General features: G+C 40.9%; 1 protein-coding gene across 1 annotated transcript in view; it reads right to left on the bottom strand.

Annotated features, from left to right (window-relative positions):
- Window positions 1–15,621, bottom strand: part of LOC104409797 (protein DDX26B-like) — a 22,846-nt gene that overhangs the window by 5,624 nt on the left and 1,601 nt on the right. The window contains exons 3-10 of the mRNA XM_010019775.1: window positions 15,551–15,621; window positions 14,565–14,693; window positions 12,494–12,657; window positions 11,295–11,447; window positions 9,614–9,746; window positions 3,529–3,623; window positions 652–867; window positions 51–174 (exon numbers count right to left, since the gene is read on the bottom strand). The exon at window positions 15,551–15,621 is cut by the window's right edge and continues 125 nt beyond it. Coding sequence (XP_010018077.1) covers window positions 51–174; window positions 652–867; window positions 3,529–3,623; window positions 9,614–9,746; window positions 11,295–11,447; window positions 12,494–12,657; window positions 14,565–14,693; window positions 15,551–15,621 — 1,085 coding nt within the window. The remainder of the gene's footprint in view (window positions 1–50; window positions 175–651; window positions 868–3,528; window positions 3,624–9,613; window positions 9,747–11,294; window positions 11,448–12,493; window positions 12,658–14,564; window positions 14,694–15,550) is intronic.

Raw genomic sequence — 15,621 nt, forward strand, 5'->3', positions numbered from 1 at the left:
AAAAGGCTGTACTCTCTCCAAATTGCTAAAGAACAACAGTGGCTCCTTACCTTCATCCTGCCCCGAAATAAGCCTGTGTGTTTTCAGAAGGTTGGTTCTCATTCTAGTGAGCTGGTCTAGAAGACTGCGACGAGGAATATCATAGGCATTTCTGAATGCCTGAGGCTTCAAATCCTAGTTTTAGAACAAGACAAATAAGTTTGTTAACCAGTCAAGTCTCATGCACAGACAAAATTCCTCTATGAGCTGTAATAATGTTAACTATCAATTATTCTGAAGTAACTGCAGAGCCTCACGACTGGATACAGTAGATTCAATGACTGTCTTTGCAACTAGACCTTATTCCGCACTAGCACTTTCAGTTCCATTAAGCCCAAGCATGTTAAGTCCTGATGAACACCACTAGCTGTCTTTTTGCAGGGACTGTCACTGGAAACAGTTACCTTTGTTTACTACTGTGGCATTTCCAAACAACTCCCAAATCAAGAGCAGAACCTGCATTTACTCTTCTCACCATTTATGCCTATGCTGCACTCTTCACGACTCAGTGGAAGCACTCCCTTCCTTCCCCTGCACTAAGTGCAGACAAATTACCCATTTAGAACACATGAGGTTAACTGCTTAACCATGGCAAGATCACTCTGTGTTTACCTTGTTTAAAAGTCCTATGTGGAAGCCAGCAAATTCTTTAACATTCATTTCCGCCAGTCTCAGTGGAGATTCCCCAGTGATCCCTTGCAGCAGTTGCTTAAAATCCCTACTGTGTACCAAGGAGAGGCCACTGGAGTGGTTTTTCACTTTTATTCCAATTTCTTGTGGTACTTTCTTACCCACTGAACCTATTATCCGTTCCGACTCTATTTTTGTCTAAAATGGAATCACACCATGAGTTAAAGAATCAAAAAGGAATTGCACATTTCCAGTATAAAACATAGTACATTAGCAGACTAAAACTATGAATTTAATTCCCAACTGCTCAACAAACAGGAGAACTACCTACCCCAGGATATATTGGATTACATAGATTAGATCTCAAGTAGAAAGAAATCCTCATGTGCTAACATATGGAAAAACCATTTCGCCAGTGGCTCTACATTTACATGCCAGTAGGAGGTCTGTAAATATCCCTGATTTTGCTAAAAGTCTCATTTTTTGTTTCCCTAAAGAATCATCTTTCAAGGGAAAGGGGAAAAAATGAGGAAAAAGGAAGGTGGGATGTGTTAGGTTACTGTAAAGTTGCATCTAAACCAATAGTTTTATTCAGATACAGTAATATAATATCAGGTTTTATTGTTGAAACAACCTACAAACTAAGGTTTGCACTATATGTTTGCAACAAGGGAGAGAAATCATAAGAGAAATTGGTTTTAATCAGTAAGTTTCCAAAAACATACTACTTCTCAAATTAGCACAGATTTCTTATTATAGCTACAGATAATTTTACTGTATTAGGCTGTAACTGTACTCAAAGGAAGATTTTTACCCACTTGCAATACCTCCAAAACAGCCCAACCAACCAAAACCCCAAACCCCACAGTGACTGCAACCCACTTCCCCCACATCTCATCCTCTGCAGGGTTTGCTTCATTATCAGTGGGAAACACTGAATTTCAGGACAGCAGGAGCACAGCACCATTCTGGAACTGCTTGTCCCTATACAGGAGCTTATAATACCTCCAACACATTGACACTGTTTCACGTGCTAATGTCTGTGAAAACCACAGTAGCCACCCTCAAGCCATTCCAGCTCCATACTGCAGGTAAATAACGTGAATTTGCATTATCATTAAGTTATATACCACATAAGTTTTATGTCTAATAGACATTCAGAGGCTTTTGGAATGTATTTTGTGCATTCTTTAAGGAGGAGGACATCTTCCTTTGTAATTTTCAAGGCTGCACTGCTTCCCCACTGACTTCTAGACGTTAAACTACTGCTGGAAGAGCCATTTATGCTAAGGAGGCATGGCTTTCAGACAGTTCCACCTGAAATGGCATTCTCAACAAGGAGAAAGATACATAAGACTATTTCAAGTCTTCAAGCATTCAAGGCCAGGTTGGACACAGGGGCTTGGAGCAACCTGCTCTAGTGGAAGGTGTCCCTGCCCATGGCAGGGGGTTGGAACTGGGTGAGCTTTAAGGTCCCTTCCAACCCAAATCATTTTGGGATTCTATTTCCCACCAGGTCATGCTTAACACATAGAATGCATTTGACCTGAAGGAACAGAAAGCTCAGATAAAAAGTTTGAACTATGATTTTGTCCCCCGTGGACAAGAACATACACTTCTTTTGGAACACACGTGTCGCCAAGGCACGTGTGGAAATAAACATGAGACAGAGCAAGCCTCTGACTTCAGCTGTGAAGAAGGATGGCAAGAGGAGTCAGAAATCCAATTAGTGATCATCTTTGGAGCTTAAAGGTCTAGAAGATACTTAAAATACAGCTGAACAGGTCTCCTTTGTGCTCCCCTCCACCACTTACAGAAGGCACAATCACTGGCTACAGAACCACTCTGGATTCACCCATATTTGCAGTGGAAATGCTCCCCAGTCTTCAATTATAATATTTGCTGTACACCCATATGAACTCCCACAGGGATTTAACTGCTTTATAATGAGATTACCACAAACTAAATCATCAACGCACTTCTAATTGCAAAGGTTTTATCAATACTACCTGTTGGCTGAGTTTTTTAAGGTAAGAGATAACACTGTAACTAAGTCCACAATCTAAATTATCTGATATCAGATTTGGAGCTCCCATCATCCTTAGGGCTTTCTTTAATGGCTATAAGGAAAACAAAATACACAATAGTAAGAGAAGAAGTATTTAAAAAGAAAATTGATAAGCTCAATTACAGGAAGCTAAGGCACACAGATCAGTGCTCTAGCTTTTCCACTTTTGGCCACTAAAATTCAAGTCTATCCAGATAACATGTGACATGAGTTTGGTAGTCTAACTAGCTCACAATGGACGTTATGCCACATTACCAAGACACCACACAGAGTGGTGCCACTGGCAATTTCCACTCAAAGGCTCTGTACCAGAATAGCCGGGATGATGCAAGTCCATCTTGAGGTGCATTGTCCAAGCTACGTGTAAAAGGTGCCTCCCCCCTCCCTTTATTTAGCCCAAGCAGTTCTCTTGGTATCAGCTTCCCAAGTTCTAGCACCTCACCCCCATTAATAAACGAATAAATCTGTATTTTCCTTCTCAAGTTACAAAATTAATGCCAAATTGGGTTTCTCTGAACCACCAAGTACTTTAGATCAAAGCTTATTTAATATTTAATGAGCAGAAAATACATCTACTATCTGAATGCAGTTACTATTGCTCAACATTACTAGATATGTATTTACTACTTAAAAAGGCTTGAACTGATCTACATACCTCTACAAAGCAAACTATTTACTACCTAAAATGTCATCATAATTACATAAAGTTTACTAGGAAGAGGTCTGATGCACAGGACTCTGGTGACACCAGCCATTATACCCAGGAGGATGAAATGAGAAATGGAACATACCAGTAAGTAGTAAGGAGGCATTGTTTTTAAGTAGTTGTCAAAAGCCTGTCGCCACTTCAGATTTGGCTTAAGTTTGTGAACCTTAAACAAGTCATCTGCAACAAGGAAAACAACAGAAGAACGTTTCATTTATACTGTTCCAGACCATTTGTGTTATCCAAAATTCAGCGTGCCACGTTCCAACCCCCCTTTTATTTTCCTCCCTCCACCCATCTCCCAATGGGGCTTCCCCACAAAAACTGTTCTTAACCTCAGGTTTGAAGGATTGTGGATCCCCAGTCCTAGCTGCAGTGGACAATCCAGGACAAGTCCTCATTACAGGCAAACTTACACCAGACTCAAACCACACAACTCCTAGCAGCATGGAAGGTGCAACAGATCCACCTGTTATGAGTTTCACCTCCCTTGCCTCTTTCCTGCATCAGCAGGGACTCCCTGTATCTGATTAAACCAAACAACATTCATTTGGTTCAATTGCCACTTTCAGCCCAGCTTGCTTTCGTTCCACCTGTATGATGAATTCTGGTCTCCAGGAAAAGCACTTCTGGGCATTAAAGGGAAAGGCAAATGAATAAATCAGAGCAGGGAATCCCTCTGGTCAGCTCTGCAGGGAAGGGGCATACCTCCAGCCACACTGCCTGCCTCCTGCCACAGCAGCAAACTCTCCCTCAGATACAGAGAAGAAACAGTAGTCAGCTACAAGAACTGCTGCCCTTTAAGAGCTGGGTAACCAGACACATTATTTCCTTTGCATACTGGTTCAGAAATACCTTGCTCACACTAGAGGTGTGCATACTGCTGTTAGGAATCACTGAGTTGAAGCGTGTACCCATTCGCTGTACATGCTGTAAACTGTGACAGTGATCTCTAAACATCACCACAGTATCCTGAAATTTATCCTTTGAAATTATGGATAATCAACTGAAATCAAGTTTCTCCTTAAGCAGGGCAAAGTGAGGCTAAAGGGAAAGATAGGCAGCACTGGAGAAAGGGATGTCCAAAAACTAACTGGGGAGAGCTGCAGGAGACAGATGCACAGAAGATGGTGTGTGAAAGACAGATGCAGCAAGGAAATTGGTTTCTTCAGATTGAGCTTTCAGGAAGATAGATTTGGAGAGGAAAATTTGACTTGCATAGTATGCTGCACAAACCAAACAGATGTTAAGAGACAATTTCCCCAGTTCTCATAGTAGAAGCACACTTGATTTCAGGTATTTTCCAATCTAAACGAGTTCTGTATCACATATAAAAACCACACTACAGATGGTACGCGTTCTTTTTCCTGGCCTAAAGGAAGTGGAGTGGAATTTGAGAGGACAAGTTAGAACTCCATTTAAAATCTCAGTACACCACATGCTTAGCACTAGTATCCAGAAGAACCTGAGATGGTATCACAACATATGGCAAATATAACATAACATCCATTCTTATCTTACAGGCCTATTAGCTTTTTGCAGCTAAATGGAAATTAAACTATACTCCTGCTCCCAAAATTGAAAATGACAGGAAAAAATGCAGTGTAAAATGTTGAGTATTACAGTATGGATTTATGGTCTATGAGTTGGTTATGAGTACAGCTCGAACCTTAAACTCCTTATCAGCACTTTATTACTGCCTCAGTGCACTATGAAGGTTGTAGCAGCACATAACCCCTGCAGCTCAACTGCAACAGCTCCTCTTAAATGGCAGGGACTTTCCTAATGCTCAGCTGGCTGTGACTCCTAATCCACAGCACAGCTGCACTCTGAGATGTCAGCCACAAAAGCAGATCCCTGATCTCTGCTATTCAAGGAAGAAGTTCTCAAATCTAAGCAAAGATTTATCTACTTACAGCGAGAGGCTCCCCGCAGCACACACTTACTGCAGGCACTCCTACCCTCTACAAGGAAGACAGTCATGGCGGTAAACACAGCCCCAAGTTTCAAAGAGAACATCACCATCCACATCTTACCTGCCTCTACTGTGAGAGTTTGAGACATACACTGTCAGCAGAGTGCAACACAGGCACTGGAAATGTGCTCTTCCCACTGTGCCCCGGGCTGCACGTAACCATTTATATCAATAAGCAAATAGTAACACACTTAACTATGTCTTTGACAGATTAAATCCCAACCTTCTGTAGGTAATATCCCAAAGTATTGAAAACAAATCCTTGTATAAATTAGTTTTAATCCAACCTATTCATTTTCAGATGCTACTCTCTGTATAGTCTACCTACTGCAGAGTTCCTTTGACTTCTAAACTCAGAAAGCACTGGGTAATTTGGAACATGGTATCAAAAACCACTGGGGAAGGGCCAAAAGCTACAACAACTCAAGAGATCAGATAAAACCACAGACAGAGCAATGAATTTCAAACTGTATTGCAAAGCCTTTATCCACTTCAGATGTAGGTATAAAGCAAATTGTGATAAACAGGATACCAATGCACATGTTGAATCTCAGTGCTTACATAAAGGGGGCTTGATGCACTTTCAATCTCAGTGAACAGTTAGAAAGGTCATTAAAAAGGGCATGAGAGGGAGATTCAGTCATTTCAGTAGTTCAGCTGGAGCCTAATTACAAGAGTTCATGTGACAAGTGCCTAGTCGTGAGTGACACCTTGTACCATGTAACCAAGTGCAAAACTTACACTGGTTTTTAAATCACCACTCATTAAATTCCACCTGAGCAAACTCACCACCATTCCCTGCTGACTCCTGTAATGCTCTGAGCTTTCTAATGCCTCTGCACTTTTATACCCCTTTGTTTTAAGCAGTAGAGAGCCATGATTTTACATTCACGGAAAGCAGTATCCTTCCCTGCAAACCATCTAGCTAGAAATAACATACAGTAGTCGCCACCATTAAGAGTAGGTATTGTGGCCCTCTTTTCCACTGATACAAAATGATTGGTTCTCCCTCTCACAGCATTGCTGTGGTCACATCTGTGGGAAAGCCAGCCCTTGGTCTCCAAAAGATTAAATCATTACTTGCAGGTTCTTTCAGGAAGCAACTGTCCATGTTGTAGTCCTTCATAAGCAGAGATTTTCCCAATGCTCATCCTTCTGCACATTTAGACCCAGAGAGAAAGGTATGGACCACTCCCTCATGGTACTTTCATTTCACCACTGCTCCTGCTGACACTCCCAATGAACAAAATCACTCCTATCACCCAGCAGTGGCACTCCCACTAACAGCAAAGATCACAGAATCCCAGACTGGTTTGGGTTGGAAGGGACCTTAAAGCTCACCCAGTTCTAACCCCCTGCCACGGGCAGGGACACCTTCCACTAGAGCAGGCTGCTCCAAGCCCCTGTGTCCAGCCTGGCCTTGAACACTGCCAGGGATCTTGGCAAGGCAGGAGCATGGAGAAGCATACCTCATCTCGTCTAAGCCTCTCTATCTCCTCGTTCAACTTCTACTTCAGGAACTTGGCCACACAATTGTTTTTAAGCAGACCAGTATCTGAAGGACTATAGCTTTGCTAGTATCAGTTAAAGGCAACAAAGCTTCAAGAGGAAATGTCTATAACCTGGGAGCCAAATGTACTCAGCAAACAGGAGTGAGCATCTGTCTGTGAGATGTTCTGTCTTCACAAGTCTGCCTCACTGAGCAGAACACAGACCAAACCGAGAACTGCAGCCCCACCTCCTCAGAGCAAACCACCACCCGAGCTGGTCACAGCATCTCCCTAGCCCTTCCTACGAGAGCAGAAAGGAGCTGCTCAGCTGCAACAGCACATCCCACCTGGTCCCACCTCTGAAAAAGAACTAGAGACCAGAATTTTTGTCAGACAACCAATTTAACACACGGACTGTGTGGATTCACTGTTCTATCAAGTCTCATTAATTGGCTCCTTTCCTTACAAAGCTTCAGATTTTAAAAGCAGACCCGCTAAGTTACAACCTAGGAGAGGCTACAGCATTCCCGAAGCCACTCTTGCAAAAAGCCAAGTAAGGAATCACCAACCTATAGGATGTGGTACAATTTACCTGTCACAGACCACTACAAAACTTGGTTCAGTTTGCTCAAGTACCATCTGCAAGCTTCCTCATGCATGGCTATCTTACCTGTCTTTTAGGGCTGTATCTTCAACTATTTTCCAAAAGCAGAATTGAAACTGCTCAAGAATGCAAGAAGAAAACAAAAATTCAAGAAAAAAAAATTCTTAAGCCTCTTAGTCTCTGTTTACAAGGTTGAACACACGTGAAAGTGAGTTTGGCTTTGTCTGAAATCATCACTAGATGGAACAGAGGGATTATCCATGGTACTATCCCAAGGTAAGTCCCAATCCTCCAACACAATATTCTGCCAATTGGGCAGTAGCCACTTGAATCACAGATCTGAGCCTGGTCTGGGTTGGAAGGGACCTTAAGGCTCATCCAGTTCCAACCCCCTGCCATGGGCAGGGACAAGAACCACACTGATGCAGCAGCACGGGTAGTAATGGCTGAATAGAGCAGATTTCTCCTGGGCTTGGAAGTTCCACATCCTTTTAATCCAGATGAGAGTAATGGAAGATTGATTTTACATGCTCAAATCAGCCCTCTGCTGAACATCAGCATCTACTATTGGGATGTATTAAGACAGACACAGAGGAAGTGTTTAAAAACAGAAACAACCTATTTACAAACACAGTGAGTGTTTTTTAAACACCTACAAATAATTTAACAGGTATCTTAGTCATTTTCTGTACTGCTAAAAAGGGGCCAGATCTGCTTCCGTGCTTTATGTGTATTCCACAGAACTGAATTCCACCATGCCTTAGAGACCAAGGATAAGCAAAGTCCTGGAAGGAGATCTGAATGTACCACATTGTGTCTGTGTTTGTGTTAACAATACCCAACACACAGGATTTCCATTCTAAAAGAAAACATCCACTTTACAACTGGGGCAACAGAGAAGCTCTGCATCTTTCTTTAAAGTGCCTTCAGGAATGGAAGATGTGGGATAACCAGGTGAGTAACTGCAGAACAGCACTACACATACTGAAAAAGAGAGTACCAACAGCTTTACAGCCCTGCAAAAAAGGCAGGGGGAAGACAAGAGGTGCCAGGGAAGACACAGCAGAACTGCAAATGTCAGCTCAAAAGGAACAGGGAAATTCATTCAGGATCAGTGGTGGCTGTTCAGGTAGTGGATCTGCTGCAGTAATTCAGTAGCCACAAACTTACAGAAACGCTGATTTAGTCTAAATGTATCCTGCTTGCACACTTTGGGACAATTATTAGGCTACATGGATGGCTATAAAAGACAAGCACAAGTTTCTGGGTTATGACCAGGATTATGAAAAAAACATTCCTGAAATGTGCTGTGGGGTTTTTTCTACGTATGAATGGAAAAATGCTGTGTAAGACAGTCAGAGTCAATATTAACTCTTTCATCTCCACTGTTCCTCTGTATTACTAAACACACCCACAAAATAAAACAGGACAAAAAAGCCTTACAGCATCTGCAACTAGAAGGGTTAATAGCACCCAGAAAACTCCTCTCTGCCATTACCTTCATGCCAGAACCCTCAATAGCCACACCTATGGCACTTACTCATACAGCACCTTTTCATACCATCTTTCCTGTAGAAAGCATTTCATTGTGCGAGTGAAAGGAAAAAAAAAAGCCACTGGTCCTTTGGGCAGGGAAGAAGTGAAACTGTTTCAGTGCTCAGTTCCTTCCTACTGCTCTAAACTGCGTCAGGGAATTCCCTCTTCCCAACACCCATGACAAACATTGCATCTGATCTTCCAGTAAAAAATTAGCTGCTACAAGAGCAACTGCAAAACCTGGATACACCAGCCCCTAAATGAGGGAAAAGAATGGAGGTTGAAGCTTACTCCAGGTTAAGGAAGAGGCTACGTGTCTAGGAGGTGAACAGCATCAAACATGCACTGGAAGCAGGTAGCTCTCCTCCTCTGCTGGAGAGAAAAAAAGGGAGAGGGGGTATGAAAATCCTCTCCTCCCAAATTATGTTAAAGAGTTTGCAACATTCTCTACTCTCTGATCTCCATTAGTTTATAATGTCTCAAACTAAGGCAGAACACCAACCATCATTGTTTTGCTTTTACTCTGAAGTAGCTGCATTGGCAGTGCAACGTAAACATTACCTACCTAACAAGGGAAGTAACACAGGATAGTTGTAAGGCATCACAAAGAGGTTTACACAGGTTAAAGTAGTGCTTGCTTTTAAATACCCAAAAGGATGGCCAAGCTCGCTGTATTTTCCACTGCTACTCACAAACACCTGACAAAGAAGAAGAGAAATCACTGCATTAGAAGGATGTGAAGAACATTAAGCATGAGACACTTAAAAGGTTAAAATCAACCTGAATCAAATAGCATTAGGACAGCAGATTATCAAGAACAGCCAAGTTTGAGGTTGCACACATCAGGATGGGTATGAACTTACAGCCCCCAGTCACGCAACTGAGACATGCAACTTTTAGTGTACCCCCAGCCACTGTGGAAATGGTCTTTACAATATAATCTTCAGTGCTTCAGTGAAACTACTTTGAAGCGATGCTCTGAAAAGCTTTTGAAAGTACCTAAAATAGGTTAGGGGGTATCTGCTGAAGGTATGTAAAAATCAGTCTTCTGACTCATAAAACAGCCTGAATAAAAACACTGACATAAGAAATGTAAAACTTTTAAAGCACAGAAATCAAGTAAAACAAATATTCAAGAAAAAAAAAAATCTTTTAATCATGCCAAGCACCAACCTTCTTAACAATGACTTTTTAAAGTGTGTGTGTATATATATACGTATATATGGGGTATTAACACTGAAAAGCAATACACGTGAACTATTCTTTTAACAGTATGAAGATGCTACATATTCTTAGTGAGACAGTTAAAATAACCAACATCTAACCAAAAATAGCTTTCCTCAAACTAAAAAGGTAAACCCTGCAGTAAAAAAAGGAAGGGTTTTTCATTTTTTCAGGGCCTAAAGAACAGGGTTTGTTACATGGTTGCTATGACAATGAGCCTATTCCTCTACTTTGGAAAGGTCTGCAGCTGGGAGAAGAAAAGCAGTTTTTGCTAAACAGCAAAGTCATTTTGGCTTAGGCCAATAATGTTCCTGTGAATGCTTACAGGACATTCTGAAACTAGTTTATTAAAATCAATGTTGCTCTTTCTTCCGAATATTCATGTTATGTTTTCAATGAAGTTGTAATATTTATTAGGGAAACAGAAACACGTAAAGAAACCCCTCCAAACCCATCTTTCCAACTAAAGTATCCTACTAAGCAAACTCCTGGTGAAGGTATTAACCTATTCGTTACAAGAACACCATTGAGAGGGGAATTAGAAGCCTTATTTTATAGAGGATGAGAAACAAGTCATATATTCAAAAAATCACAAAAAGCATCAAGTGACAAAGGATTTCTGCAACAGAACTTTAACATCTTCAAGGCCAATCGAGTCAACAAGATCAACAGCTCCCATGCAATTCCCATTACTTGCAGCTGTAGAAAAGGTAAGTGATGGAAACCACTGCTTGGTTTTCCCTGTAAGCAAATGGAAGTCTACAGAGAATTTCAATTTAGCCAAAAGTGGAACCTGCAGGACACATTTCTCAGCAAAATGAGATGGACCCAGAAAGAGAATTAAATGAGATTACAAAGTCTATAGAGGGAACGCTCATTCTGACTCCTGATAATTGTACCAGAAAGGAGGTAACTGAAACCTTGACATGTTTCTTATCAACTGCAGTCTGCAACCAGACCCCAATTCCCCAGAGTACCTCAGATACCCATTACATTCCACAAATCAAATAAAGGGCAAATACCTGCCAGCAGGTATGAGGAGACTTTCGTTCCAAGATGTACTGTGTTAGGGGGGAAGGCTCAAGCTCATACTTGTCAAAAGGAAGCTTATCTATTACCATTGGCTCACAATCAACACAGGAGAACCTCACAACGGGGTGTGCTGTGCGTGGAGGCTGAAAGGAAGGGGAAAAAGCACATCAACTGTTTGGTATTTATTGAAATCAAATCAGTTCTTAGACTCACAGGCAGATATTTTACCATCCTATGGGCTTAAACAATCAGTTTCCACAATTCCCTTTAATAGAGAAAAAGATGCAAGCACTCACAATGCAGATTCACCAAATCTAAAAGAAGCCACACACTGATACACACATTCTTCCCACCAAGAGAAAAACATGGTTAATATTACACTCTCTATGTTCATCACTTAAAGCCTCTGTGTCAATCAACCTGTAACACCACAGATAGGAGGTTTAAAGAAAACCTCAACTCTGCTTCCCAGCTTGATGTTCACCAAATCACAGATGTGAAACTGCACTCACTTCACAAAAGGTACCTCGAGATTCCCTGCAAGTCTGATCTTTATGTTCCTCTTGAATCAGGGGAGAAGATGGACAAACAGTACCCTGAGTACTTGCAAAGTACAGAAACAGAACATGTCTACCAGGAGGTGTTTAGAAAGGCAAGTAAGGCATGCCAAATGTATGATCATTTCAATGAGGAGAAATGAATGCTGTTTTCTCCTCAGTTTCTGAGAGGGTTAACTCTTCTGTCTATTTCTTCCTGCTAGTGAAGGAAGAGTCTATATACACAGTAAAACTAAGCAGAGAAAACATGGTTGATCTTCTATCAAAACCAAATACTCCTTTTTCCATCTAAATGCATTTTATAAAGCTTTGATTAAAATGTAATAGGCTGCCTATGATTTGTATGTGAAGTAATTTACAGTTAAATTTCATAATCTTTTAAAAAACATTTACCAAATTAACTCATCATATACATAGAAGTAAACCTTCCAGATGCAAAAAACATCAGAGCGTACAGTATCTACGTTAGATTATGCCATTCTGTGTTAAGATCTGTTTTAACTACCTTGTAAAGCAAAGACAGATCATATTAGTAAATATGTAAGGAGAGAAAGTAAAACACTCCTTAGTATTCAGTTTCCAGCCTGTTTCATTAGGTGGAGAATCCTTCTTTCAGTCCTTATTTTACTTACCAGTGTTGGTGAATTCTGATCAGGCCAAAAAGATTCTGGGATTGGCCAGTGCCCCACAGGAACCCCCGTTTTGGGGTTAGGCCGGACGTAAATGAGTTTATGACAACTATGCCACGGTTGAGAAGCAAATGAATTGATGGGCCTGGATGAATCAACAAGTCCATCTACAATTCAAACAAAGCAAAATAACAACAGAAAGGAAAATAAAAAGCCACATGCATTTGTTTCTTAGTATCAGCAACCAACACGGTGTTTCATTACAGATCTTTACGTCAGTGGTTGAACAAACTTAAAAGATCAAGATGTAGAACAGCACCATCTGAGAAATAAAGGTCACATTTGCCCCTATCTACCCTTCTGCTCCTGTGGCACAGCCATTAGACAATGAGTGCAGCACAGCACACTGGCACAATATGGAAAAGGCTTTTGCTGAAGCTTACGAGGTTGATGTAGATCTGATAAGCAACAACAAACCTGTTGTTTTCAGTCCTGCTGCACCTGCAAAGGCTAATCCTTCACATTTACATTTCTACATGGGATACAAAACTCACTGATTGATGCTGCCATTAGTGGGAATTGAAAGGGGAGAAAGGTTTCATGGAGAAGCTGGATGCATCCTGCAGGACTGCCTTTCGCCTCAGTTTTAAGCAGTAACAATTCACAGATCACTTAAGACCCCACTGGCTACCCCAGTGTGCTCTGCAGTGTGCCAGCACAGGCTCCCCTGCACACTGAAGACAGTTTTGCAGCAGTACAGAACCTGATCATTAGTTTTCAAAGCAAAGAGCACAGCAGAGATCGCCCATTTAAAGAATCATCTTCTTTTGAAAGAGATTTTACATTACTGAGTTTTAGTGCTTTAGTTAGCTGGCCAGCAGTACTATGGAAACCACCTTTCAGTTACACACCAGTTTGGTTTCTCATCGTTATACACACAGTGATTTTTATAGCTTGGGTAAATCCCATTCTATTTCTGTCTAGTTTAGGGCTTTCAATTCCCATGAGGATGGAAAGTCTTGGTATTTTTATACACTCGTACCCACACCTCATCACCATTTAAATGTGACCAAACCCAGGAAATATTTCAGTCATTTTGCCACATAGGAGAGCATTTGGGCCATCAGAGACAATTTGCTGAGGTGCTGTCCTGCCCACCATTCTAGGAAAGCCTTCCAATAAAATGACATTTAAATAAGCAAAAGGAGAAAAGAAATATATACAGCAAGAAAAAGGTGATTCAAAAATGACAGCAGGAGTCAAGCTGGCTATGCTCGGATGCTCAGGGGATCCTAAAAGCTATTAAGTTTCTGACATTCCGGGACATCTTCGTTTCCTAAGTATGAACTGGTCAGCTCTCTCTTTGTTTTCAGCCACGAATTTCTGCAAATGTGAAGAACCACTCCACGTTCAGAGGGCATTTTTCTCTTCCCTGCACTTTCCTTACAGCAAAATAACGCCTTGGGGTTTGCATGCAGCTTTGCACTTGCAGCTCAGAACATTCAACAAACTTACTGTGAAGCGATCAACCAGCAGAATGAAAATGTACAGAAAATTAAGTATTGAGATTACTTTAGAGATGTTCAAGTGTTTCAATACACTAGTCCTGGATTTCCTTATTTTAAACCCAAGTTTTGACAATACTAATTCGAATTTTACTACTTCCCGCAAGCATTCACTTTCCTCAGTGGCCCAAAATAGAGGTAAGATGACAGCAACAGGAGAGCTGGCAAGCAGGCACATCATCCAGACAAAGATTGCAAACTTATGGCACCATTTAACTAATTCAGGATCAAACTAACACTTGTGAAAATATAACAAAGGCAAGACTAAACACGAACATAAAACTACTCAAAAGCTCCATTATGATTCAGGGTATTTAAAGAGATACCAAAGCACTATCACTCAAGCATATAAGCTTTACAGCTTAAGGGCTTTTATCAAATGTATTAGGCATCTGATGCATCCTGCACACTACAGGGAAAAGCTAGTAGGAAGGACAGGGAAAAGAGGGATATTTGCATGCATATAAACCCTCTCTTGAACATTAGGGGGGAAAAATGAATTACTGTACCTTCTCCAATAGGAGCTGGATCTGGTCCTGACTTCTCAAAGTTAATAACAACTCCACTTTGGACTTTCTGAACAAGAGATTCTAAACATTGATTCAACATTCTTTGTGTCCGAACACAGTAAGAACGACCTGTGCAAGAGAGAAATGCCACAGGGAAAAGATGAAAGCCAGTTTTGAGCCATCTCAGTTCAGGAAGATGGTTTATGACATAAGTCAGTTTTATCTAAATTAGCAGCAACAAACTTTGTACAAGTTTATGGAAAAGGCAAAATACTTTTCAAATGCAATACAACCAAGGGGCTGGGGGTGAAGAATCACCAACTGCTGAGCTTTTACTCACTGCTAAAAAAAGGCCATTAAGGCTAAATCAAGGCCAAGTTTATACAGACCCTTAAAGAACATCTGATTTCACACACACACACATATATATATGTGTATCTCATAAATATATACACACACGCATACATACATACACTATAGTCTATGTAACCTACCTGCTTTTGTCTACCTAAACTTTACCAACTCCTACAGACACTCAAACTTCCCTTTCCCACAGATCGTTTATTTAAACACCAATTAAAAAAGTAAAATCTGATCAATGTATCAAGGAACAGGCTCCAGAATTAACTCTCTTAAATCTAAATTAGCCCTGCAGCAGAATTAACGTCTCAGTAATACCTGTCCCACTGAATTCAACAATCTCATGACTGAGCAAAGGCAACATCTGGAAGGACAATCTAAGACATTTTCCAATGCCTCCTACTGGTGCATTAAGAAAATGTTCTTGTTTCTGGAAGATCTGAAATTGGAACATTGATTGATTTTAAAGTTCTCTTGGGCTGCTGAAAACCAAGCTCAAAAAGCATCACACAGGTACCAAGTAGTTCAGATGGAGAAAACAGCAAGAGGTGAAGTTCAGCTCTAACTAAAAAAATATTTTAAGGCAGATGCTAAACGTAAACCAAAGCAAAGTAACATCTAGTTACCTCCTGTAACTTCACACATCTGTGTGATAGCAGATTCATCCGTAGGCACACTCCCAAGCTGCTCTGGTTCA

Source organism: Nestor notabilis, unplaced genomic scaffold (assembly GCF_000696875.1).
Source record: "Nestor notabilis isolate BGI_N333 unplaced genomic scaffold, ASM69687v1 scaffold31868, whole genome shotgun sequence".
NCBI lineage: Eukaryota > Metazoa > Chordata > Aves > Psittaciformes > Psittacidae > Nestor > Nestor notabilis.